Raw genomic sequence first — 27,772 nt, 5'->3', positions numbered from 1 at the left:
GACCCGGAAGTGTTCGTGGAGCATGGTTGCGGTTAATTGGGGCCTATGCGCAATAGCAGAAGCTTGACCGGAATAAATTAATTAATTTTGAGCTTTTAAGATAGTAGGTAAGGTTTGTTTCTGAAGTTGAGTATGCATAGGGTTGATGTACAGTGGTCGTGCTTTATTTTACGCTGAGGGCGTGGTTATACATTTCGGAGTTTATTATCTGGTTTAAATACTGTCTCATGAGACATGGGATCTGGTCCGGTGCCTTCGGTGTTTACAACTTCTACACAATGATACCTTAGGCTGATTTAGCGTCTGTGTTTCTGAAGCTTTTTGTTTAAACCCCTTAATTAGATTTCTGCCTCTGCTGAAACAACTGATCAAAGTCATTCGTGCTTTCCGATGTAGCTTATGACGAAGTGAATCTGATCCTATTCATCCTCATTGACTTATCTATAGTTTCTTCTTCTTGTGCAGCCCCGCGGGATCCAGGATGACTTGCTTCCACTCCTGTTCTGTGGGTGGGAGATGCCGAATGGGGTGAGTGGGTAGTTTGTGAGGTGTTGTGCTCCTCCCAGTGCTTACTCGGGGCTTCCACGTGATCCCAATCCATGGACTCAGTTCTTAGTACCATCCTAAGTACTCCGTCTCCACTTTTGAGGCGGTTATGGGTCAGGGATTCCAAAGAGTCATTGGGGACGTTGCATTTTTTTCAAGGAGGCTTTGAGCACATCCTTGAATCTTCTCCTCTCCATGACAGAACTCAGATGAATGCCTGTTTCTGGAGTCTGGTGTCAGGCTTGTGAATGACTTCGCCTGTCCAATGGAGTTGAGTGCAACTTTTTAACACTTAAAAGTTGTGCTGATTGTTTCCTGCCATCTGTGAGGATTCTTCAGATTGATTGATTGGCTGCCTGCTCATCTTGACGATGTTACTTTTCCTAAATTGCAAGGGTTTCTTAAAATTGCCATTTATGTGAAGAAAGGGCAAGACCATGTCACATAATTCACTTGGGTTTTTGAGGTCTGTAGAAATACTGTCACTTCACTGCTGCATGCAAGATGCATCCATTGTTTTTACCAAACAGTCTGCAATTAAGTTTTCCAGCTCAGCTGTTTTTTCTGGGATCTGAGGCTTTAATCACACTGTGTTTAATCAAGATCTTAATTTAACAGATCAGTCTGTTTCTAATTGGGTTTCTGCATGTTCTACATCACTCAAACTGCCTTGACCAAAGTTGCAAGAATATTCTTGTGACCACTGCAGAACATTATCTTTTGTCCTCTGGAGCTTTTGAGATGGTCAACAAAGCATTATTTTCTGAACACTTTTGTGCTCTACAGCTCACTCACTAACTGTCTTCTCTCGGTTCTGTTTTGCATCTGATCAGGCGTAAAGTCTCTGCAGCAATGGCTTCTCTTCCAGCCCTTAACAAGATCTTTCTTGGTTTCTTCTTCCATATCTGGTTATTTGCATGTATAATGACCATCCCTAGGTGCATCTCTTAATCATTGCTCTTGACTGCACCACTAACTCTGGGTTGTCAGGCTGCTTATTAAACTTGAATGAACTGCAATTTCTTTGAGCTAAATATTGAGAAAATTGAAGGCACACACTTTGGTCAAGGTGCTGATGTCCTGTAATAGCTCTTGAGCCTACCACCCTTTGACCTGATTGGTCGAGGCAAGTGCCCAGGAATCTATATCCCACCACATTTTGGTGGTTATTGAGCAGAGGTGGGGTGAGTGCAGGTGGGTAGACAGGGTGGGATTTCTCTTGATGAGCATGAAAGGCAGTGCATCAAATGTCTTGATTAGGATATGCTAATATTTTAAAATTGCTTTATTCACTGTTCGATAACCTACACCATCATAGAACTTGCAAATGAATGTCTCATTCTCCTGACATAAGTTTTCATGTGACTTTCAAGCATTGCATCTCCTAAGCAAATGTATACCTGAACAAAACTGGTAAAATCACACCCAAGATGTGGACTTTAATGTTTGTTTTACATGGATATCCATTGTTGTAATCAAAATTGTCCTTTCCACAAAATTACATAGGTTGAAAGATCTGGATGCAAAATTAATAGGCTTGTGCCAGTATTTATCCCCTTTGTTAACTGCCTGCATCAGACTTGGCCATGGGCATTTGTATGGGAACAATGGGCAGATGGGAAAAACAAGTAACCATGGGAACAAAAAAAAATCCCATTAGTTTTCTTGTCTTGGAAAGGTAGAGCCTTTCCCATTGTGAAAGAACAATTTATTAAGCAACTTGAGAAAATTGGTTTTTCTGTAATTAAAAAGCTACTGGTGAATCAGCATATGATTTGAGAAAGAATTTACAGTTTCTGGTTGGGGCCCTTTATTGACTGTTAAACTGGTGAGACGTAGCATGTGGAATTGACAAGTACATGTGTGGGAATAAATTGAGATTGAGACTTTGTGCAAGCTAATTTTACCAAGGGGTAAATAATGGATTTAATAGCCTGTAGTGGATTGGAAAGCTGTAATGCAGCTTTTATCAGATTAAAGTTTAGAGTTCTGAATGCATTCAGGTTGGGAAACACAAGGTAATGTCCAGCATGTGGTACAATATAATTCTACAAAGCCTATTCACCTGAAAGGTTGTATCTCTATGAATTTTGAGTTTTTTGAATTTTAAAATGGGTATTCTTAGTCTCTGTATCTTAATATTAAAAAAAAATTAGATACCCAATTCAAAAGGTCTTCCTCCTGAGGTTTCTAGAGTCCAAGAAGAGGTGCACAGAGCTCCTTGCTAGATTCAATACAAATCATTGCTAATAGTTTTACTGGAGTCTGCTGCTGGAGACTATTATCTGGAGTACAATGTAAAATGCAGTAAAGGATTCTGAAATGGAGGGGTAAAAAGATTTGCATTTACGAGGTGCCATTCTTGATCCTGGGATTTTCCAAGTTGTCTGCAAAGCATTTAAATTCTTCTGAACTGTGGCACTGTTGCAATGTAGAAAACGCAGCAGCTAACTTGTGGACAGCAAGTTCCTATAAACAATGAAACAAGTCCTTCTTATTTCTCCATTAGGACCCTCATAATTTTATATAGTTCAATTAAGTTCCCTCTCTCTTCCAAAGGAAATAGCTATAACTTATCCTATTGTTCCGCATAGCTTAAATTTTCCATTTCTGGAATTCCTCAAATTTTCTCTGCATCCTCTCCAGCGTCATTGCATCTTTCCTGGAATGTGGTGCCCAGAACTGTATGCAGAACTCAAGCTGTAGTCTAACTAGTATTGTGCAAAGTTCTATTTTAACCTCCCTGTTCTTGTATTCTATACCACGACAAATTTAAGAGAGCATCCAGTATGGCTTTTTAAAAAGAACAAATATTGACCAGAACACCCAGAATAATTCCCCTGTTCATCTTCAAATTAATATCAGGGGATTTTTCCATTCATTTATGAAAGCAGATGGGGCTGCTGTTCTAACATCTTATCTGATGATTAATGTATTCCTAGCAGTACGCAAATCCCTCCGTATTGCACTGGAGTGTCAGCATAGATTTTTGTGCACTGATCTTCAGAGTGGGATTGCAAGCACAACTTTCTAATTCAGAGATCAGTGCTACCCACTATGCCACAGCTGTCTTTCATATAATTGAAATAAATATAGAAAGTGCTGGAAATAGTCAGCAGTTTGGACAGCACCTGTGGAGAGAGAAACAGAGTTAACATTTCAGGTCAGTGACCCTTCATCATAATGTCCTGAGATCATGAAAGGCACCTGTATAATTGAGGTTATTTTGGTTAGTCAGGGGTGAGGGACTTGAGTTATGTGGATAACCTAGAAAAGCTGGGGGTGTTTTCTGTGGAACGTAGAAGACTGAAAGGGGATCTGAAGCAGTTTTAAAATAATGAGGGATATACATAGTATATAGGGAGAAATTGTTCTCATTGGCCAGAGGATGAAGAACCAGAGGGCATAGTGTGAGGGTTATTGGCAGAATAACCTAAAGTGACATGAGCAAAATCCTTACATGCAGCAAGTGATTAGAATCAGGAATGTACTGCCAGGGTAGTAGTGGAGGTAGGTTCAATCATGATGTTTGAAAGGAAACTGAATGTATACTTGAAAGGAAAATGTTTGTAGGGCTGTGGGGAGAAGGCAGGGGACTGGACTGGCTGGATTGCTGTTGCATTCGACCTTGCATGGACTTGATGGGCCAAATGGTCTCCTTCTGTGCTGTTGCCATTTTGTAATTCTGTTTGTAAACACATCTCCAGGACAAAGAGTACAATTTGACAAGCCTCCAAAATGGAAGGGAAAGCAAAAGAATGTGAACTTGATGGAATCACTGATTTTAAGTTTTGTTTTTGAATTTTATTTTGCAGATCCATATTCTCTTGGTCAATGAGACGCACAGAAAGCTTCCGACTGTGACTCAAGTGTATCGGGCTGCCACGGATAATGAGTAATTCCTCCTCTGCTAGTCAGACTAGTTGTCTTCTGGAGGGAAGAAGTTTAGATAAAGGTATTGTACGCTCTAGTGCTTCAGGGATGGGTGCTTTATTAGCCTGCAGAAAGACTGACGAAGCTCGGGGATGTCTGAGCTATTGGCCCATATTCAACCCTGAACCCAAGTAATCCAGTCCATTCATTGCATTGCTAATTTGACATATTAGAATTTTATTCTCTTGGAAGTTTGGAAAGAGTGCCAAAATTCTCATGTCTTATTGGTGGGAAATCCTGAAACAGAACACTGATATCTGTGAACATTAGCAATATGACATATTTGCAAATTTTTGGGAGCGTGGATTTAAATCTTTTCACAATCCCCCAAGTCTCCATGAGCACTGAAGTGGTTCATTGGAGACTAAGTTTGGACAATACTGTTTCGGCCATTTGCTACTTCAGTCCAGTGGTCTGTGATCCATTTAATGCTGGGAGCCATATAGTTTCAGCATATAGAATCATTGAAAGAGGCCTTTGTACCTGTGCCGGATCCTTGAAAGAGCTACTAATTAGTCCCACTTCCCTATTCCTTGGCCATAGTCCTATAAGTTTTTACACTGAGTATTCAATTTTCTTTTGGATGTAACTATTGAATCTGGTCCCACCACCCTTTTAGGCAGTATGTTCCAGATCACAACTTGCTGTGTAAAAGAATATTTTCACATCTCACTTCTGGTTCTTTCACTAATTGCCTTAAATCTCTGTCCTCTGCCACTGGAAACAGCTTTTCTGTTTTACTTGATCACAACTATTCATTCGTATCCAATCTCTTCTTAACCTTTTCTGTCCGAAGGAGAACAACACTAGTCTCTGCATCCCTAAAGTCCCTCATCCCTGGTACATTCCAATAAATCTTTCCTGCATTCTCTCCAGGCCTTGACATTTGTATCTCTTCTCCCATTCCCCAACTCCACAGTGACTGCATGTCTGATGATAAGTAGATGAGGCTTGCATATGTGGCAAATCAAGTGACAATCTAACCTGAGAGTGAACCTCTTGATTATGTGTTTTAAACCGACAAATGGGTTTCTTTATGCAAAATGAATTCCTTCTCTACTGAGTTAGCTGGGCATTGGTGGCTGAGGTACTTGTCCTCAGCATTTCTTGAATTAGGGAGGAAAGTGAAATGCCAGGGTTCCTACTGTCGCTTGCAATCTTCTGACTACCTGCTGGGAAGTCCCCAAGTTCACAGTTCTGGGATGAGTGCAGAATTGTGTGTAGAATGGACCTCTTCTTTGAAGTTCGAGAACAACAGTTGATCTCAGCTAATGATAAAATTCCTGGAGGGTTTGACAGAGTAAATGCTAAGAAGCTGTTTCCTCAGGCTGGAGAGTACGGAACTGGGAGTCACAGTCTCAGGATGAGACATTGACTATTTCGCACTGAGATGACAAACTTCTTGAACCAGTGGGTTTTGAATCTGTGGAACTTTCTGCTCTAGTGGGGTGTGAATCCTCAAATCATTGAGTATGTTCGAGGGTGAGATTTACAGATTTTTTTGATGCTAAAGGAGTCAAGGGATTGAGTGGGAAAGTGGATGGAGGTGCAGGAACAGTAAGGCAGATCTGTGGGTCTGAATGGTCTGCTCCTATTTCTTATGTAATAACCTACTACCCACTCTTTGGCTGTTATGAAATGTGACCTTTCTGGTGATGACGATGGCTGCTGATGCTTTCGGGAACATTGAGAGTCGGGGAAGGAAAGAGGAAGAAACTGTTATCTAAGTGTTGCGTGGCAGATTGACCTGGACAACTCGTTCTAACTGTGGGGTCATGTGTGTATTCATTGGCCACCACTAATAGTAAATTGTGTTTTCTTATGTGAGGAATGAGTTAATCATGGATTGTAACCATTTTTGATTGACTTTTCAGTGGAGGAGCTAGTTGGAATGGTATGGCCAACAATAGGAGTAACAGTCTTTTGTAAAATTAAGTAGTCTTTTTGAGATTTGTGGCGGATGATATTAGTTAACTTTCTATTGTATGCTTTCCACGTGATATTATTTGGAAGTTCTTATTATATAGGGAAGATTTTCTTCTGTTTTGGATGTGCTTTTAATTAAAATGAAAGTTCTCTTCATGCATTTCAGAAAGACATGCTTCTAGATTTGGTGCAATTTTTATTTCTTGAAATTTCTAATGAGCCATTACTATGATCCATTCTGGCCTCCCTCCTCCTCCTCCTAAAAAGAAACCCAATCCACTAGCAGGCTCTGTGCTGCAGTTACTGATGTCGCACTGGGTGGCAGCAGAGGTGCTACAGTTGTTGCCCTTAGCTAGAGAAAGGAAACCTGGTTGGGAATTTTATCCTGATTGCTCTCCAGTAACCCCTGCTGCTGGAGATGGTGAGGGATGTGATCCAGCCTAAGTACAATTCTTTCAGTTCCATTCTTCCCATACTCAAGTAAATAGTGAACTCTTTGCTATGTGTGAGCCTTAACAGAAAGGCCACTGAGGGCAAGGTCACAATGGGCATGTGATGCCCATTGAACTATTTGGCAGTCATGATCGGCTTTCGGGAGATGGGATGCTAGGGGTTAGTGGGCTAGAGGTTTGGCAAAACGAACCTCTGTAAGGTCACTCCAGATAACAGCTTGAATACAATAAGTGTAAATCAATGGTGTGCACTTTAGAGCAATACAGAAATTGTGTAGCCTCACCACATTATACTGAGTAATTAAATCTTTCTGGAATCTTGTTGCCTGGCTGTATATTGGATCATGTGGATGGTAAAGCTCGTCCGTTTTTTTTAAATGAAATAATAAGCAACGCTTTCTCTTTCCTTTTTGAAGCTGAGCAACAGTGTACACTGGGTACTATTGGGACAAGGCTTATGTCGACAGGGCCTGTGGGGAGATCTGATGGGGACCAGTCCCCCTCGGCACAGAAACGTACCGCTACTCAAGCCTTCAGCCTACTTCCCAAACGCAGGAGCTCATCCAGGTAACGCAGGGGTGGAAATGCTCTGCCTCTTCAGCTAACCCACGAGCTCTTTACACTTTTATTTATATTGCAGTGCCACTTCTACTTGAAACGGTTCTACAATATGTGTTGCTGCCCCTGCACCCCCCCCCCCCCCCCCCCCCAATTCTCACCCGATGCTCTGCATTCTGTTTACACTATGGGGTGGAGTTCAGAGTACTGGCGCCGCCAAGGAAATGAAAGGATTGTGCACGTGCATTCACTTCCGGGTTGTCAGAGGAGTTTGGCAGCAAAAGCTCACACTGGCAGCGATGGCCATTTAATTTTGCTGTCAGTTGGACATCGCCTCCCAGAGGTAGGGAGCTGAAGCCACCTTGGGAGATGGTGTATGCAGCTACTGAGGTGCGCCCAGTGCCTCGCTTACACGACAGAAGTGCCTGCGACAGACCTTTTGCCATTAAACTAGGATGCATAATGAACCAGTGAGCCTCCACGGATACGGGATGATACGAGATTGACCAGGTTCACCTGAACTATCTGCTGACTGTAAAATGTGAAGTTTATTGGTGGATTTAATAAGTGAGAATATTTTTTTGAAGAGCTCTAAACTTCCAGAAGATTTGTTCAGCACTCAGTTTGATAGCTTGTTGCTAGATGTTCTTCCCTCTCCCTCCCATGTATTTTCATGCACATTTAACTGAGTGAATGGAGTTTTGACAACTTGATGAGATTACCTGAATTTTTATTTTATTTTCTCCCCTCGTTGGGCTTCTCTTATTGGGTGACCTTCTCTCGGGTCTCTTTCTATTGGTGGTGATGGGCTTTCCAGGCTGCTTGTGGGACTGGGGTGGTTGTGGTAAGGAAAGAAGGAAGGATCTCTTCCTCTGCAGTTTTTCTTTTTGTCAGTGCTAATTCATTCTGTCGTCAGTAGCTCAAGCCTTCTAGCACCCCACATCAGGCCACTTCGGCTGCAACACTTGCGATTTAACCCACTTTGAAGTGCTGTTTTAAAGTTCACAATTTTGTAATATTTAGTGATGTTCAGCACTCAATCAATCAACCACACACAAAAACTGAGCAAGTACAGGTGTGCATTAAAACCCAAATCTTGGCAGTCACAGAATTGCTGTGCACAATGAGGGAAATAATACTAATGAATGTCCAAGCTTTATAGCTTATTTTAGTGGTAGATGGAAGCCTTTTCATACTTTTGGGGGGGAAAAAACACAATTGAATGTTGCTCACTGTTATTTTCTCCTCTTTCATCCACATCCCTCCTGCCCCGAGCATGCTTATTTCTTCTTTCTAATGGTGCAGTGGTGGTCAGCAGCCCCCTGATGTCACTTGATTAACTGTTCTTCAAGGGTGATACTGTGTAGTGAGTGTTGTTGGACTGCTTGATCATAAGGGAATTACGGCAAAGCCTGGTCCTGTTCTTGCTCCTTGTTCACAAAGTTGCAGAGTAGCAATCTGGAAAGGGTACACTTCTCTTTCACGCCCAGATACCCATTCCAGTAATGTAGGCCAAATGCAGAATCCTCAGAACTGCTCTGACTGAGCTCAATTATTCTAGCAGAAACCACATTGAACCTGGGTTTTTCAATGCCACACAAAACAGCATCTGGATGAGTAGGGCTCCTGCAAGGACTCGACACAAGGCTCATGATCTCTGTACAAATGTGTTTGCAGTCTGATTTTTTTTTCATGATAAATCCATGGGAGTGAAAAAGAGACAACAAGGAAATTCTCCCCTGGGGTATGTGTTGGCGTTGAATGCTGATGATTGGCTTAAGTGTAAAATTATGAGCCGGTGGTATTTTTACATGAAGTAGATATGTGACCTAATATGTGAAATAAACTATTGGGAGCTGGATATATTGCTTCAACTTTATAGTTTATATGAGAAATTACATTTTGACCAGATGTCCACTCCAAGGTAAGGGATATCTCTGCTGGGGGATGAAGTATGTTTTCGTTTAGTTTTCTAGTATCAGCACCAAGAACATTAAAGAAGTTGTACCTTGCTCAAGAAAATGTCCCCTTGCTGTCCTTAGTAATTATGACTTAACTGCCTTCACACTCTCAAAACCAAATTTGAAAGACCACCCTTACCACTGTGAACATTCTTTCTTATTATTCCTTGTTAATGATGAACTGTGAGCAGCTTTGTGCTGCGGATTCACACTTCAGGAATTGGCATGAGGCAACCTCAAATCCACTTCACATTGCAGTCAACAAAGGCTTTCACATCTTCAGTTTGGGCTGCATTCACCTGTATTTGGGTTGAAGTGCCAATGCATTATTTAGTTCTCCTACAGAAATATGGGAGCAATTTCTTCCTTTTGATAATTGCTCAGATTTCAATCTCTGAATTGGCAGAAATTCTGCTAACTGGAGCAACTAGGCCAGCCTTCCTATTCCAACAGTGCCTCTTTGTTCTGTCACTTTCTTTCACACCACCGATGGAAGATTCTTGCATTGTTCCCTTTTTCAGATCCATAAAACGCAAGAAATTTGATGATGAGCTAGTTGAAAGCAGCCTGGCTAAATCTTCCACTCGGGCAAAGGGCCCAACAGGGATGGAACCTGCGCGATACTCTGGCAGTGAACCATCATCCAATGAGAAGAAAAAAGTATGTATAAAATATAAACTCAAAAAGGTGCAAAATGCTGGAAACACACTGCAGGTCTGTTAGGATATGGAAGGACAAAAAACAAAGAAAGTTTAACTTTTAATCATAAACTTCTTGTTGGGCCTGTTTATTTCTGATGGCTCTGGTATGCATTTCTACTTCCACTTTTTTTTTGATTCTTATTTCAGACTTTCATTTAATTTTTATTATACGTTTTTTTATCTTGGTTCAATAGAAGTTAAATTTAGTGAGTGCTTATTTCCATTTGGTTAAGTCCAACAACATAGAAAATTTAACTTTATGTTAGGTATTTCTATGGAGTTGCTTTATCCCCAGTGCATTGACGATATGCTGAAAAGTGCAAAAGGATTTGGAACAGTCACCATTGCCCTGAACTTGGCATTGTTTTGAATCTTTCTGTCATGCTATAGCCCCACCCATTTCCCAAGCTATGCATTGCCAATCCAGACCACACGTCCTGGAGCTCGCTGCTTGTATCAATGATCAAACATTAACTGATGAATTAAAGGAAACTGCCATTGAAATCAATGCTGGATCCTCGAGCAGTGAAGTTATGCAGTAGCTTCCATCTTGTGATGCAAACCGGCAAATGACTGGTTTGCAAAGTCCAGGTATGTTTGGATTGTCATGCAGCACAGAAACAGGCCCTTTGGCCTACAGAATCCATGCTGGCCCATCAAGCACCCGTTTTATTCTTCCCTCATTCCCATCAACTCCCCAGATTCTATAACTCACCTACGTGATGCGGCCAATTAACCCACCAACCAGAACGTCTTTGGGTTGGGAAGAAACCCAAGGGGTCACAGGGAGAATGCGCATTATATTTGTGGTTGGTAAAACTTTACTACAACAGTTCGTTCAGCGTTTGAAAGACAAAAGTTGCTTAACATATGGTTTTACCAATTTACCAGAATCAATGTTATAGAACCGGGGAAAGAAAAGAGAGGAGTGAGATTTAGGTGGTATCACTGAGGCAGCTATTGCCTTTAAATAGGTTGTAAGTAGATGTATAACCGACCTGTTTTTGTGCTGTTAAGTTCTGTAATTTATACAAAATGAGTTATAAAGAGGTCATGCTGACAAAGTGACCTTTGGGCAGGACGCAGCACTTCACTGTTTTTTTTATTAAATCTGCTGTTTGAGTAGTTAAACTCATTGGCTGCCAGTTCTAATAAAAGTCTAATATTCTAGTTGTAATTCTATCATTTTCCAGATGCTGACTGACCTTCTGGGCTTTTTATGTTTTGTTCCAAACTTCTGTCTAATTGACACACAAACAAAATACTAGAAATCTGAAATAAAAACAGAAGATGCTGGAAGTACTCAGTAGGTCAGGTTTTGTTAATGTTTCAGGTCAATGATGTTCCCTCATGAAGGTTGGTTACCTTGAAACATTAACTCTGTTACATTAACTCTCTCAAAGATGGTACCCGACCTGTTGAGTACTTCTAGCATCTTCTGTTTTTATTTTTTTCCAACTGAGATTTCTTCTTCAACTATTATGTATCAGATTTTGCCCAATGGATTAAAAAAAATTAATCTGCTAAGTTTTGTGTGCATTGGAACAGACTGAGCACTGGGCTAGTTGTAGAAATGTTCCACTCAGGCATGTGTTTCACCAGCATTTAGTATAGTTCTATTTTTTTTTAATTAGATATCAAAATCTGCCACAGTGCCATTAGCTCCCAGCAGCATTGTCAAACGGCTAAAGAAAAGCAAGCAGCCACTTCAAGTCACAAAAGATCTTGGACGATGGAAGCCAACAGATGACTTGCTGTTAATAAATGCTGTTTTGCAGGTAAAGTAGCAGAGGTGGGGAGAAATTCTAGTTTACAAATATTGTATCAGAGTAGCCATGCTCTACGTAATGAAAGCTGTATTTGATGCAATAAGGTGATAACTAATTTAATCAGCTTTGTCTCCAACCTTCCTTGTTTTTAGAACATAGAACAGTACAGAAACAGGCCCTTTTGGCCCATGATGCCAATCTAATTAATCCCATCTGCCTGCACATGGTTTATATCCTTCCATTCCCTGCCTGTTCACATGCCTGTCTAAATGTCTCTTATCTTCCTGTGTTCCATTACAACAAACAGTGTCAAAATTGTGTCCAGACTAAAACTTCTGAATGGAGACACAAGAGACTGCAGATACTGGAATCTGGAGCAACACACAACCTACTGGAGGAACTCAGTGGGTCAGGCAGCATCTGAGGGGTGGGGTTAATTCTTTGGGTTGAGATGAAGGGTCTCAGCCCAAAACATTGACTGTCCATTTCCCTCTATAGATGCTGCCTGACCCACTGAGTTCCTCCATCATCTTGTGTAAGACTTCCAAATTGCAGTTTGTGGGTTTCATTAATTGCACTCTGTTGTAGCACCCTATTCTTGTCACTAGGTGGTGCCACAGTGTTGCTTTCAGTTTTGGAGAAGTGATGGTGAACTGAGAGGAAGGGTTAATGGGGAAATGTAGAATTGGGGAAATGTAGAATTAAAGAAAGTGAGTAACGAAATTATATTGGACGGGCTGAAGGAAGAAGTGAATCCATTGGAATTAAAGTCAACTTTCTTTTAAAACCAGAAGTGATCTTTTTGTATAGTTTGAATAGGTCAGAACAGAGTCACATTATTTATGGTGTAAGATATACAGTGACATGCAAAAGTTTGGGCACCCCTGGTCAAAATTTCTGTTACTGTGAGTAGAAGATGAACTGATCTCCAAAAGTCATAAAGTTAAAGATGAAACATTCTTTTCAACATTTAAGCAAGATTAGTGTATTATTTTTGTTTTGTACAATTTTAGAGTGAGAAAAGGAAAGGAGCACCATGCAAAAGTTTGGGCACCCCAAGAGATTTGAGCTCTCAGATAACTTTTACCAAGGTCTCAGACCTTCATTAGCTTGTTAGGGCTTTGGCTTGTTCACAGTCATCGTTAGGAAAGGCCAGGTGATGCAAATTTCAAAGCTTCATAAATACCCTGACTCCTCAAACCTTGTCCCAACAATCGGCAGCCATGGGCTCCTCTAAGCAGCTGCCTAGCACTCTGAAAATTAAAATAAATGACGCCAATAAAGCAGGAGAAGGCTATAAGAAGATAGCAAAGCGTTTTCAGGTAGCCGTTTCCTCAGTTCATAATGTAATTAAGAATTGGCAGTTAACAAGAACGGTGGAGGTCAAGTTGAGGTCTGGAAGACCAAGAAAACTTTCCGAGAGAACTGCTTATAGGATTGCAAGAATGGCAAATCAAAACCCCCGTTTGACTGCAAAAGACCTTCAGGAAGATTTGGCAGACTCTAGAGTGGTGGTGCACTGTTCTGCTGTGCAGTGACACCTGCACAAATATGACTTTCATGGAAGAGTCATCAGAAGAAAACCTTTCCTGCGTCCTCACCACAAAATTCAGCGTCAGAAGTTTGCGAAGGAACATCTAAACAAGCATGATGCATTTTGGAAACAAGTCTTGTGGACTGATGAAGTTAAAATAGAACTTTTTGGCCGCAATGAGCAAAGGTACGTTTGGAGAAAAAAAGTGCAGAATTTCATGAAAAGAACACCTCTCCAACTGTTAAGCATGGGGGTGGATCAATCATGCTTTGGGCTTGTGCTGCAGCCACTGGCACGGGGAACATTTCACTGGTAGAGGGAAGAATGAATTCAATTAAATACCAGCAAATTCTGGAAGCAAACATCACACCGTCTGTAAAGAAAAAAAGCCGAAGATGCAAAGAGGATCGCTTTCACAACAGGATAACGATCCTAAACACACCTCAAAATCCACAATGGACTACCTTGAGAGGCATAAGCTGAAGGTTTTGCCATGGCCTTCATAGTCCCCCGACCTAAACATCATTGAAAATCTGTGGACAGACCTCAAGCAGTGCATGCAAGACGGCCCAAGAATCTCACAGAACTAGAAGCCTTTTACAAGGAAGAATGGGTGAAAATCCCCCAAACAAGAATTGAAAGACTCTTAGCTGGCTACAGAAAGCGTTTACAAGCTGTGATACCTGCCAAAAGGGGTGTTACTAAGTACTGACCATGCTGGGTGCCCAAACTTTTGCTTTGGGCCCTTTTCCTTTTTTGTTACTTTGAAACTGTGAAAGATAGAAATAAAAAAAGTAATCTTGCTTAAAATATGAAAGAAATGTGTCATCTTTAACTTTATGCCTTTTGGAAATCAGGTCATCTTTTACTCGCATAGCTATTCACAGTAACAGAAATTTTGACCAGGGATGCCCAAACTTTTGCATGCCACTGTAACTGATTTCTCTAATTCCAAGACTAACCTTCAGGCTTGGTCCTGTTGCTTAATATTGGCAGCAATGTTTTAGTCTGAGATTTTCTCTAGGAAGCAGATGAGACTTATTTAATAGTAAGTATGTTTTGTTATTGCCGATTAATTAAACTAACAGTAGTTTCATGAACTCTACCTAGGAGCACTGTGGAAGCACTATTTCCCTAAGGACTACAATAGTTCAAGGTGGTGGCTCACCACTATCTCCTAGAGGGCAATTAGGGATGGGCAATAAACGCTGGCTGTGCCAGCAATGCCCTCCAATATGTGATTTTTTAAAAAAAATAACAAAATTGCATGACTGGCCAGACAGCAGAATTTCCTTCCCTTAAGAACAGTGGTGAACCAGATGGGTTTTAATGACAATTGGCACTTTCATGGTGTACTTCATTGAAAGCTCAACTTTCATTCCAGATTATTTAATTAACTGAATTCAAATTTCCCAATGACATGGGATTTGAACCCTTTTCTCTGGATCTTTAGTGCCACCATTCCCTTGGTGGATATACAAGTAATGTTAACCACCTGTCCAGTGGTATCAGCACATTAAATTTTACAGTTAATGTTGCTGTCCTCTTTAAGGGTCTGATGTTGCATTTTTGAATTGTAGACAAACGACTTGACTGCCGTGCACCTAGGCGTGAAGTTCAGCTGTCACTTCACATTACGGGAGATCCAGGAGCGGTGGTACGCGCTGCTGTATGATCCTGTTATATCCAAGTAAGTGAAATTACTCTGGGGAAAATATCTTGAGCAATGAGGCTTGGATTTTTTGGTTTTAATTTTTGGTTCCAGTGTTTCTTTTGGGTTTTATTTGTATTCAGAAAAATTGGGTATATGCAGTTATTATTAAAAACTTCCATCAAGAGAGGTGTCAACTTTCAGTCTCAGTAAAGCACAATTAAATTGGTCATCATAATGCACACGTTCAGAAATTCTGTTCTTTAAAATTTACTGCTGTCTACCAGGTCGTCACTATAACACTACTAACCAGCATATCCAACAGATAAGCAGGGTTTGTCAATAGTTTATGTGCATTCTTAAAGTGAAATGAACAAAAATGTAATTTCTGTATAAATGACATATAGCTGAGTTTACTTTCTTTCACCAATAATTTTTTTCCCCCAAGTATTCCTTTGGGTACTTTTCAGCTTGTAATTGGTTCAACCTGAAGAGTTCAAGCTATAATTATAAGAATGTATTCCAGTACTCTTCTTGTTTCTTTTATTGTTCAATTATTTTGATTGTTCTGCTCATCAAAGTGTGAGGTGCTGATGTTGAGGAATAGAATCTTTTCACCTTTAGCACCCAGTGTCTACCTCGGGAGCAATACAGATGTGGAACAAGGCCGCACATTCTCTGCCTTAACATCAAAAGGTCATCCACAGAGCACTAGAGTGAAATCTTTCTTGAATGAAATGCCAATTCATTCTCAGGTTGTGGCAGTTTTGTGAGGTGCGCTTGGATGGATTCAATACAGTCACCTTCGGACCCTTTGATGAACATGTTTATCCTACCAATTGCTCTGGCCATCAATTCAGATTTAGAGATGAGAGACCGGTGCTTAAGCCACCATTATCTCCTTTTATGCTTGACTTGGCCATTTTTATTTTCCTGCTAGGTGCTTTTAAGTCTAGGTGTTTTCTTCTTTCTCCTTCCTTATCTCTCTTTGTGTCAAGCAATTTTTTTGATAAAGCAAGTTGCTGACTTGTACTCAGCTTCCAGTTAGCACTTGTAGAAAGTTTTGGTAAGTGGGCAAGAGTGTATTCAATTGGGGAAATTAACAGGTGGCAGATCTTGAGCCCAAGCCCAGACACCACGTCTGTGATACACCAGTCTCCTTTCTCACCTCGTGATGAACTTGCATTTAAATCAAACCTGCCTCTGGTATAATTTAATTTAAGATCATCACGCTCGTAAAGGCAATGAATGGTTGTTATCTGCATTTATTGGAGTAAATAATTAATCAGTAATTTTTAGTTATGTTTACTATATCACAAATTATTATTTCATTATAGTTGCAGTCAATTTTGTTCATTTTCTTTTTAAAACAGGAAATCATCACTTTTTGTCCATTGAAATCCCTATCTTTAATGTGAAGACAACAAAAGATCACTAGACTACAAGTAATGTGATGTGGATAGGAGAGAGTTCAAGGTTGTTTTATGATTGTAGGCTTCAGATATGTACAAATTGCTTGAGCTTTGCTCCATGTCAGCATAACTTCTAGATTTCACAACCACCTCTTTAACCCCTTCTGCTCTATCACTTGACTACGACTAATGGGTGTTTTGTAACAGGAAGTTCATGCTAACCCATTTGCCTTAATAGGTGTTTATTCTTTCAGACTGGCTTGTCAGGCAATGAGACAGCTTCATCCTGAAGCAATTGCAGCAATTCAGGCCAAGGCTCTCTACAGCAAGGCAGAGGAGCAACAGTTGGCGAAGATTGGATCGGTAATCCTTGCAGGATTTTTCAGAAGTCTGATTAAATTATCTTTTTTTAAACTGGGGTGGGTGGGGGCAGGAGAGGGAAATAATAGAACCAGTCTAAGGGTTGAAATGGATATTGTCCAGAACATAATGCACACAATAGAGCATGCCACAAACACGTGGAGCAGTTCTGGCTCCACTCCAGTTCTTCTGAATTAGTCATGTACAACAATCACAGTTGTTGGGTACTGTGTTATTCTATACCATAACAATGAAGAAAAAGTCATCATGCTTCCTAACTGTGATACAGTTGTTGCTTTAGAAAGTTGTTGGGGGAGAGTATTGGATCAGGGCTTAATTTTGATGCTGATAATGTGGGATAGCCTGGTATTCTCTTGGCTCACATGTGAAGAATAGTGCTTAGGGTGAACCACTGGAGGATTGCTCGTGGGGCTGTTTCGAGCAATTCTTCATCTTCAGAGGGGTGGGGGGTGAGAGAGAGAGAAAAAAGATGTGTTTTCCTAATACAAATGAATGTTGTGATTAAAATGTTTAAACAAAATCTTAACCTATTTGCGTTCAGTTTAAATGGACTTGAATTTAGAAATTAATTGGCCTCTGTATCTTGCATGTCCTTTTGGATGGTGAAGTTTAGCATATCTGTCTTATTGGGGCAAAGCTTCTGATATTGTTATATTGTTTACCTTTCCTTTATTTCTGTTTGGCCCACAGACCAGTCAACCTACTCTGGACACTTTTCAGGAGTTGCTAAACAAACACCCAAATGTTTTCTATCAGTCACGAACTGCCAAATCCCTTCAAGTTCACTGGCAGCTGATGAAACAATATTACCTCTTAGAAGATCAAACAGGTAAAAGCATTTTGGCTACGTGGTTGTTGAATGAGAATAGCCATTAATCTGCAGCTTTCTGTATGCCCTCAAATGTTGGACTCCCCCATCTGTTGATGGGAGGTACTTTTTCTTAAAAACTTGTCCCCAGTATATGCACTTCCCAAAACCCATTGAGCCTAGCATGTTGTGGTGTGATGATGTCGGGGATTAAACTAGATAAATATTAAAAAGCAAGTTTCTTTCCATGGGTACTTTAACTGTGCACGATGGTAGGTCAGCTATGATCTAATTAAATAGTGGAACAGGCTTGAAGGGCAGAGTAGTCTCCTCCTGTTGCCATGGTCCTATACTGAGTTGCACAAATTGATAAGTCTCCCATTTGTGCTAGGTTAGTGGAGCTGAACCATGAGAACCAACTCGCCTGATTGCTCTGACTCTCACAAACAGGATCAGGCTTATCTCTGATCAGTGTAGAGACCCAGAAATGAGGTTGCTCGGTGCTCTGATCTAAAGGAGGTATAGACATTGCTCCCTTTCCATCCACAGGCACAGGGTCTTTGGCTGCTACAGCATTGTACTCTGGAATATTTGCCAAAACCTTGTTACCTCTTTCTCCTGCTTAAAACCTATGATTGCTCCTTTGTCAATTCTCTTATCTTCCTTAATATCTAGATTGTCCTTTAGACATTACAATTCATTAACTGCAGTAAGTAAATGTAACTTTTACTGCTGCTGTTTATTTTACAGTTGGGTGACTTTACTTCTTTCCTGACTGATCTTTATTATTCCTCTAGTCCAACCATTACCTAAAGGAGATCAAGTTCTGAACTTTTCTGATGCTGAAGATATGATAGATGACAGCAAACTCAAGTAAGGGTTTGTATGAATGTGGTATTTATTTTCCTATTACTTAATTTCTTGCCAAATATTCCCCCTTACTTTTTCGAGAAATGAAATATCACTGAGGTAAGGTGGAACTCTTGCACTTCTAGGATTTAATTTTGAACCCAGCACAGTCTGATAAAATAAAGTTCTGATTTGGGTGCAAGGGCCAAGTGTGGGATGAGTCTCCATTTGATCCACATAACAGTGCATTAAACTAAACTTGGTTGTGTGGTGACCAGTGTTCCATTGTGGTGTTGAAAAGCAAAAAGAAAGCACATGCTGGAAATCTGAAGTAAAAACATGAAATGCTAGCAATACTCAGCATTTCAGAGAGCATCTGTGGAGAGAGACACAGCTAACCACTCAGACTGATGACCTTTCATCAGAATTAGGAAGAGTTGGAGATCAAACATGTCTTGAGTTGCAGGGAAGGGGTCGAGAGGACAAAGGGATATCTGTGAGAGGGTGAAGACAAGAGAAACTAACTGACGTAAGTGGAGGTGGTGCTGGGTGAGGGAGGGTGGTGAAGGCTTGCTTATTGTAGCTGATCTGAGTGGAGGAGGTGTAAATAGAGGGAGATGAATGAGAGCAATGAAGAGAGGAGAGAAAACAATGTTGGAACTGTCAGATACAAAACACTGCAATTGCTGGAAATCTGAAGTAAAGGAGAAAGCTGGAAATGGTCATTAGGTCAGGCAGCATCTATGGAGTTAACATTGCAAGTTGACAGTCTTTCATCAGAACAGAAGAGGCAGGCTATCTGAAACCGTTCCGTTTAACGTTAAGTCCCAAGTGTTGTAACATGCCAAATTGAAGATGAGATGCAGATCATTTATGTTGGAACAGTGTAAGCTCGAGGATTAGCATCTCATCTGACCTGGGCACGCAGCCCTCAAGGCTCAGTGAGCTCAACGACTTCAGATGACCATCCTGTGCAGTTTGTAGTAGAATTCATCAGTTCTGATGAAAGATCATCAACATGTAGCATTAAATGCTGGAGTTTTTCTCACTCCAGCAGATGCAGCCTGACCTCCTTAATGTTTCCAGCATTCTGTTTTTTTTCATTGTGGCATGTTTTCTGAGATTAGGATGAAAGGCTTTTACTGAGATGGTAAGAGATTTGCTGAACGTTGTTGGTGACTAGCAACCTGTGGGTTGAAATCTGTTACACTGGTTCCTGCAAGCTGTACTCAGCATGTCAGACAGCATCTGTGGGGGGGAGAAAACCAGATTTAATGTTTCAAGTTGATGACCTTTCATTAGAACAGATGCATAAACTGGTTTCTAGTGACCTGGTGGTGAATGTGATTAGGATTTGGTCAAGTAAAGGCCAACTAAAGTCCACATTGGACAATCGTAATATGTATTTTTTTAAATTGGACTACTTCAGAAATTGCATCAGTTTTTTTTATTTGTGATACCTCATTTTTTGACTACCCTGTGATTTTTGATTTGGATCTTGGGTGTCTTCAGTGAGGTAACTTGATGTGCGCTAGAGTAAACAGGGTACCTGCAACTGGTGCCCTTGCTTGAGTGAAGGAGAAATCCACCAGGGTGCCTTTTCCTGACAGCTGAACGGTGATCTCTGCTGTACACAGCTCATTGCACAAGGACATGATTGAATGACTATGGTAATCCTCTGCCACTAGATTGTGAAATGGGTCACTGTCTTCATTGTCTTGCACTGGGTCGTGGTGCCACAGGGCTGTGAGAACCAGTGGTACTACATGAGAATGAATGAACACTTGACTGGGATGGGTGGGCAAAAAACATGAATCTGCTCGTGAAATATGCTTTTGATTCAATAGAATGTTGGATGACTTTTTTTTCCCCCTTCCTAGGGAAACGAGAGACGATGTCCTGGAACATGGTAAGTTGCCAGTCTTCAGTTTGTGGTGACAAAATGTTTGCTAACTTAAACCAATTATGGAAAGAGTCCACAAGAATGTTAAGTTTTGGTGTACCCTCCAGGTCTTGCACCCTGTTTTAGCTGGGTACCGTCTCAGGACTTGTCAACTCATCCAGCCTCCAGTTCAATTATTTGACATATTTTGCAAGTAACTTGTATTGTCCTGTGCAGTTTATCTTTGTCATAGGAGATGTTCACATAGTAGTCTAAAGTTGTGATTATGCTACACATGTGATTTATGTGGAACTGTGACATTCTTGGCTCCCATGTTATCCCCAGCATCTGATTTGCATCTCTAGATTTGATAAGTTTAACTGGAGAGTATAATTGATATTTCACAGTAGGGGTTTGGCATTTATGGGAACTACGTGCAGTGTAAGTCATTGCAATGAATACTTTTTGTATCTTTCATTTGTTAATGATGGTGCCCAAAAGGCAAATGCATAACTTATTTTGGAACATTCTAAGTCCATCTATTAAATCAGTATTTGACGTCTGGGCAGGGAGGCAAATGTCTTGCTCTGTGGGGTACTGGTGTGGAGGAGGAGGGTGAGGTGTGCCGCACTGGAGGAGGATGAGGAAGTCTTCTAAATTCTGTCTGGATGAAGGGGCTGAATGACTTGCCATCTATTTTACTTTAGTCTGTTTTGTACTGAGATCTTGATGCATAATGTGGGTAGGATTTTACTACATGTGAAATGTAATAAATTTGTTTTAAATGCTAATCCAGCAGCATCATCATGTCCGCCCCTCATTGTGCAGGAAATAAATCAGCCAATTTGTGTTTTGCCTGAAAACTGATGTTGTAGTTAGTCACTTTGGCCTTTCTTGTGATTTTGTTTGTGTTTTTACTGCAGAGCTCACCCTAGCAGACCGACGGCAGAAACGAGAGATTCGGCAGCTGGAACAGGAGCTTCCGAAGTGGCAGGTTCTAGTTGACAGTGTCACAGGTGAAGGGACAGGCAATGATTAAACAGTGTCCTGAAAATTAACATTTCAGGTCAGGAACCCCTCATCAACGTTCTGATGAAGGTCTCGGACCTGAGGTCTCTTTCCTATTCTCAACAGATGTTGCCTGACCTGCTGAGGTGTTCCTGTGTTCATTTCAGATTTTCTGAAATGGTGTCCCATTGGCTTCACAAAACTGGATGTTTTTTGAATATATTGCAGGCTGCAGTAAAGCCTCGGTGAAAGTATTAGTGTCTGAACTTGAGGTACAATTGTTCCATTAAAAAATCACATTAGAATGAAGGACTTAAGTTACAGTTAAAATTGATATTTCAATATTTATGATTTTAATATTTTGGTTTGAGAGTTTTGTTCTCTCCACGAAACTCACTACTCTGGAGTCCCACTACACAAAGCAGTTTGCTGCCACATGTTTAAGAATGCCCCAGTAGAACTGGCACAAAGCAGCAGCAATCAAGTTGTTCCAGTGAATGGGAGAATGCAGATAGATACCCACTATTTCTCCTGCCCAGTGACTGACTGATTACAATTGTATAAATGCTGCTGTGCAGAAAGTTGGTGGTCACTCCCTTGACATACTAACTTCGGGAACTACTGAGATTCGTTAATCAGTGCTAAAGCAGCAGTCTGTATTGCAGTGTACTTTGTCCTGGAACATGTAATAACTCTGTATATCACTTTGGGTGGTTGTAGAAATGCTCTTGCAACCTTGCCTGGAGTATCTGTGGTGGTCATCCCAACCCCTCAATGTCCTTGCCTCCTTTACATTGGTCACCAATTCCTGGCCATAAAGGCAAGCAGCCATTGACCTGCAACAACCCCTCAAAAATGAGACTTCTGTATCTGTATCTACTTATTGTTTAACACTGTTGTAACAAACTGTGATATACCATGTGTTGCCCTATGTGACTATTATATAAAAGCTTCATTTTGCATATATTTCAAGGTAATGTATAGGGGAAAATACTGCAATTAAAACTGAAATTTCTAAAACTTTCAGATGGTTTAAATGTTAAAATTTAAAGTCCCAGTACTTACCAGGGATTGGCAAAAATCACATTTTTCGAAAAAGTGTTCTCAGTAAATCAAGAGAGCTGAAATTGGTAATTCTTTCTGTGTGTTTCCAGATCCAGTTTACAGTTGAAATGAGTGCTACCTTTAAAAGGGCTTGCATATGTCCCAAGGAAATCCTCCTGCTGACTGGATGGAATTCATCTCTTTGAATGTGACTTGTTTGCAGACCCATCAGATTTCTTGGAAGAATAACTGTTGGGAAGAATTTGTTTTGGGTCTATGAGTCCAAAATAGCAAATTGGAAAATATTTTTCAAAATAAATAAGATTTTGTAATTCTGATTAGTGTGGGTTATAAGACCATTTTATGATTAAAATATCAAACAGTCTTCCAGACTTTATGGTTGTTTGCTGAGGCATTGCTTTTGGTTGATTAAAATCAATGCCCCATTTGTTGTTTACAAATAATGATGATTAAAAATAATTGATTCGTAAAATAATTTTTTTTCATTGAGACTGCTTTTTGTTAGGGATATTAAGAAATTATGCATTGTGTTCATAAAGGTGATGGTCACTACTAAGATGACCTAATTTACAAGATGATCTGGTTTGGTTTCTTAAGGTATCAGCTCTCCTGACTTTGATAACCAGACGCTGGCCGTTTTGCGGGGAAGAATGGTACGATACCTGATGAGGTCTCGAGAGGTATGAGAGTGCTTTCTTTGAAATCTAGATGCAGGATATTCTTCTTTTAGTTCTAATGATGCAGTGGCTTTTAAAAATAGCAGGTCAGTTAGCAGCCCATGGAGGTAGGTTTAAGGAGACACAACTTTTGGTCAGAATCTTTCATCAGAACTGTCTGTGTCACATATTCCTCCATCAAAGATTTTGAAATTTATATCATGGGTAGCAGATGGAGGAATTGTGAAGTAATTTAAGCAAATTATAACAAAGGATTTGTATTTCCACAAAGCCATTGATAAAACAGGCATAGATGTAGACCTTATGGTCACTGAGCAATCTAATTCAATTTTGGATATCGCTGTGCTGAAATTTGAGCCTGCAACCTCGTTGCTAAGTCAGTACCAACACTGCCACCCTTGACTATGAGCATGAACATAAAGAATTCTGCAATGGAGAAAATCACATGCTGAAGTTTTGTTAAGAAATTCAGAAGGCAACTTCTCTGGATGCTGGTGTTTTCAGAAGGGGCTCTGTTTAAATGTAATTTTGTTGTCATATGTCTACCCCACATCCTACCCCCACCTTAATAAATACAACTCTCTTCCTCAAACCAGATCACGTTGGGTAGAGCCACAAAAGATAATCAGATTGATGTGGACCTTTCTTTAGAAGGACCAGCATGGAAAATTTCCAGAAGGCAAGGTAACAAGTTCATTTTTGATTTTGTTCCTTTCTGAGTTTCGGTTGCTATTCCTGTTGCTGAGCAACTGTGGGAATTTGGGCAGTCGACCTGTATGTTATAAACATTGTTACTAAATGTTGTATAACCAGGCAAGTCAGCTCTTGGGCAGAATTCCCTGTCTGCTCCTTTCTTCTCAACTCTGCTCATCAACTGGGAGTAAAGAACAAGGTGGCCAAGAAATACAAATCAGTTGCTTGTATTTTACACTGATTGACATGATTGTCAGGCAGCAAAATAATTCCTTCCTGCCTGATGGTCACACGGTAGAACTCCTCTAGCTTTTACCTCTGATACTGTGTACTTGACCGTACCAGGAAGAGCAGTGCAGGTTTATAGCATCCTAGAACTAACAGACGGCCATTCAATCCACTGTGGTGCCACCTTGGAGGACGGGTCGAATCAATCCCACTCCCAGTTCTCCCTTCCATGTCCCATTAGCTTTTGCTTGTCCCTGTTCGCCAATTCATTTTTCTTTTTGGAAACATAGCAGAGTCCGGGGGGGGGGGGGGGGGTGCATTTTAAACCTCACTCTTCTCCTTTAAGTAGGATGGAGGAGTTACTGCTCTCTGGTACAGTTATCTGGACTTTGATTCAAACACTACTTCAGGGGCAGTTTATCCTACAGAGCAAGAAGCTATAAAGCCAACTGTTACAGAGCAAACTGCAATAAACATGGCTCTAGAGAGGTTCAAATTAATACTGGAATTGTTTCCTCTTGTCTTGCAATTTGAGATGAAATAGCTGAGGTATGATATTTGCTTTTGAAAGAAATTAAATTTGTCTTAAAGGTATAATAAAGCTGAAGAACAATGGAGACTTCTTCATTGCCAATGAAGGTCGACGTCCCATCTACATCGATGGCAGGCCAGTGCTGAGTGGAAATAAATGGAAATTGAACAACAATTCTGTCGTTGAAGTAAGTGTTATGTGGAAGATGAGTTGAATCGTGCACTCGTCAGTCTTCATGTTATGAAGATCACATTACACAAATTTTGTATTTTTTTTAAAAAATGGACATTTTATGATTTCACTGATCACATTGGCCGCAAGTACATTTGAGCCTATATAAAATAAAACATCTGAAGATGAGAAGACGGTAAGTGGAAATGGAATAATCCACAAGGTGTCATTTATCTGGATTTTTCAAAAGATTTGATGAAGTCAGATTAGTGTGGAAAGTGGAGCCTTTTGGAACAGCAGAACTATTTAGATAGTTTGTGAGCTTAATTGAAGATGAGGTGTTTGTAAGCAGAGAATGCTGTCTTGGAGTGGGGAGAGATAGCTAGTGTTTGTTGCTGTTCGGGATATGAATGGTAGTAATCAATTTACTCATGCTACATGACTCTAGCAGGTAATGGTTATAAAGGGGATTGGTTGTCTTCAGAGATGTACTCAGCAATTGTGTAGATGGGAGACGCACTGAAATATTTTGTAACATGGATTTATGGCAAGAAAGATGCATTAAGAAAATGTTTGTTTTCTTTCTTTTGTAGATTGCTGGTCTTCGTTTTGTGTTCTTAATTAACCAGGATCTGATTGCACTGATCAGGGCTGAAGCTGCCAAGATGAACCAGCAGTGAGAGGGAGTTCCTAGTCTCTGAGCAAACAGTGGCTAAAATAATGATGAATGCACTCTTACCGCTGTCCAGGATTTGTAAGCCTTCCATAACTTGGACTGTTTCATTTAATTTTACCAGGATTAACAACTCTGGACCAGGGCTATCTGCTATTACTGATGTACATTTGTCATTGGCTACCTAATGGAAGGTACGGTTTTACCCTGCACATGGACAACTGAATTAAAAGTGGTACATAGAGGCAAGAGGAAGGATAGCATGAGGCTTTTTTTTGCAATTGTAAATGACGCACCTGGAAGATGACTCTAGCTACAGTCTTTGTTTTCCCAGAAATCTATTCCTGTCTTCTATCATGATTTTCTGTAAGATTTTCATGACAATGATTCAATAGAATTAAACCATGGAATACTGATAGTGTAATCTGAGCACGAGCTCCTGCTTCAGTTTTGAACAGTTGTTACATTTTCACCTTTTTAAAGAAAAAAGGTTGTGGAAAACCTTTTTGAATAAATGTTCTGTTTTTCGGCAGCCCTTTCCGTTTCAAAATGAGCAGTGGACTCGATGTCAATCTGCTAAAACCAGTGGTAATAATTCATTGGTGGTGCTTTTATGGCATTACTACCCACACCATTCCCAAATGAAACTAAACACTTTTGTCTGATGTCAGATTCATACTGGTGTGTTTGTCACACAGCAAGATGGCTTCATAGCCTCCTGGGTCTTGAGTTTTGGGTTTCAGGGATGTCTGAGATGGAGACAATTTAAGCAGCAGAGATTAGTTTGCCCTTGCACAGTCAGACTCTGGATTGCATGCTGATCGTGAGATGGAGTTGGCTGGTTAATTGGCTACTGTAAATGATCCCAAGTAGGTGGGAGGCAGGACAATCAAGGGAGTTGATGGACAGGTGAGAGAGAATAGGTTATTGGGAAATAAATGGGGGAATGAGATTGATGGGAATTTTCCAAGAGCTTGCATAGACTCAATGGGCCAAATGGCTGCCACCTATGTTGTAAGGAAATATGAACACAATGTTGGGAAATGTGGTGGAGCTGAGGTGGTGGCTGTGGGTCACTTGCATGACTGAACTGGATTTTTTTTTGTTAAAATGGTTCCTGATCAGAATAGTGAGGTTAAAGTATGGGCAAGTGTATGTACACATGATAATGTGAGTGAATTAATGATCTGTTTATGATTAAAAGTGAAAACTTACCAAACAGTTGTATGTAAAAGCACTGCTAGTATTTTTAATATTTTAGGCACTGGAATAAACCCCCAGCCAATTTCATTGCATTCCTGGGATATGTTAGGCACTCGAGCCTTTTAATTTCAGCCACTGTCCAATATATGTTAGAAAAGAAAATATGCTTTTGATAGTTTTTGATCTTGACAAACTGAAGATTATGACACTTCTAAACCAGGGGTAGGTTGCTTAAGAGAGGCTAATTTAAAAGCAAAAACGTGTGTTTGTATCAAGGACAAAAATAAATTGTCTTGCGCATTTTTGTTTTCCAAGATTTGATTCTTGAGAAAATTTACTTGATCATTAAGCTGAGTAACTAGGTTCAAGAAATTGCAAGAATAAAATATTAAAGCATGGATATTCAAGGCTTAGTTTTTAATGGTTGCCACTCTGGTGGTGACAATGAATGTTGTTATTTCTCTGGTGGGTTGGTACAAATTTTGCTTCAACTATGATGTGAAACAAAGTAGCTTTCAAAAGGGAAATCGATAAATATTTCAATTCAAAATATTCACAATTCCAAAAAAATCAAGGAACTAGGTCGAAGTGACTACTGTTTCAGAGCTGCCACAGTGGCCTCATGCTGTATAATTCTACATCCATTTAAATAGCCATTTCTTTGCTCTGAAATTTCTCAAGACATTGTTTACAGGGTTTAGTAGCCTTCAGGTGGGCTGTGAAGATGTGCTTTAAAGATGTTGTTTAATGGAATTCAGTTGTACTTACTTAACAAAATTAAAAAGGTAAATTTTTGTCTTAAAATTTACACACAATCATAAACCCAAAAATAAGGTAGAGACAATTATTCTTTGTGAGGAAGGGAAACCTCTAATGTTATTTTACAGAAATATGAAATGCTTGAACATGTATGGGAAAGAGGCTGGAGTTCCAGTCACAGCACTAGCACAAAAATGTATCACCTTTCTCACGTTGTCTTAACCTTCCTGTAGATCTGTGATGTTTTCTGCTTTATGCTTACCATTTATTTAGATTAAGTGGAGTCGATCGTTACTCCCCTGATCAAAATTGGTCCAATCTTCTCATAAATAAGGACTGGTCAGGTAAATGCTGCTCTCAGCTTGGTTCATTGTTGAATATCTTAGCATTTCCCTTGCCC

The 27,772-nt window shown here is 40.2% G+C and overlaps 1 protein-coding gene across 2 annotated transcripts; it reads left to right on the top strand.

Moving 5' to 3' along the window:
• Positions 1–27,438, top strand: mcrs1 (microspherule protein 1). 2 transcript variants are annotated; one of them, XM_052009456.1, is made up of 15 exons: positions 1–107; positions 4,362–4,501; positions 7,274–7,424; positions 9,898–10,036; positions 11,712–11,855; positions 14,961–15,070; positions 16,698–16,806; positions 17,515–17,653; positions 18,430–18,505; positions 20,362–20,390; positions 21,287–21,379; positions 23,034–23,116; positions 23,710–23,797; positions 24,626–24,753; positions 25,331–27,438. In XM_052009456.1, the coding sequence occupies exons 2-15, from the start codon at positions 4,438–4,440 to the stop codon at positions 25,415–25,417; spliced, it is 1,440 nt and encodes a 479-aa protein (XP_051865416.1). In that variant the 5' UTR covers positions 1–107; positions 4,362–4,437; the 3' UTR covers positions 25,418–27,438. The 2 variants fall into 2 exon arrangements, with proteins under 2 accessions (XP_051865416.1, XP_051865417.1); XM_052009457.1 differs by lacking the exons at positions 1–107; positions 7,274–7,424 and having other exon boundaries at positions 4,368–4,501; positions 25,331–27,416.
• The last annotated feature ends 334 nt before the right edge of the window (positions 27,439–27,772 follow it).

Source organism: Pristis pectinata, chromosome X (genome assembly GCF_009764475.1).
Source record: "Pristis pectinata isolate sPriPec2 chromosome X, sPriPec2.1.pri, whole genome shotgun sequence".
Taxonomy (NCBI): domain Eukaryota; kingdom Metazoa; phylum Chordata; class Chondrichthyes; order Rhinopristiformes; family Pristidae; genus Pristis; species Pristis pectinata.
The sequence above is the reverse complement of the archived record's forward strand: the minus strand, read 5'-3'. Positions and strand labels throughout refer to the sequence as shown.

Bases quoted from the DNA above. Each gene is read 5' to 3' on its own strand.
- mcrs1 (XM_052009456.1), top strand. From the start codon at position 4,438: ATGAGTAATTCCTCCTCTGCTAGTCAGACTAGTTGTCTTCTGGAGGGA. The intron at 10,037-11,711 runs GTATGTATAAAA...TTTTTTAATTAG, and splicing joins CATCCAATGAGAAGAAAAAA to ATATCAAAATCTGCCACAGT. The intron at 20,391-21,286 runs GTAAGTTGCCAG...TTTTTACTGCAG, and splicing joins AGACGATGTCCTGGAACATG to AGCTCACCCTAGCAGACCGA.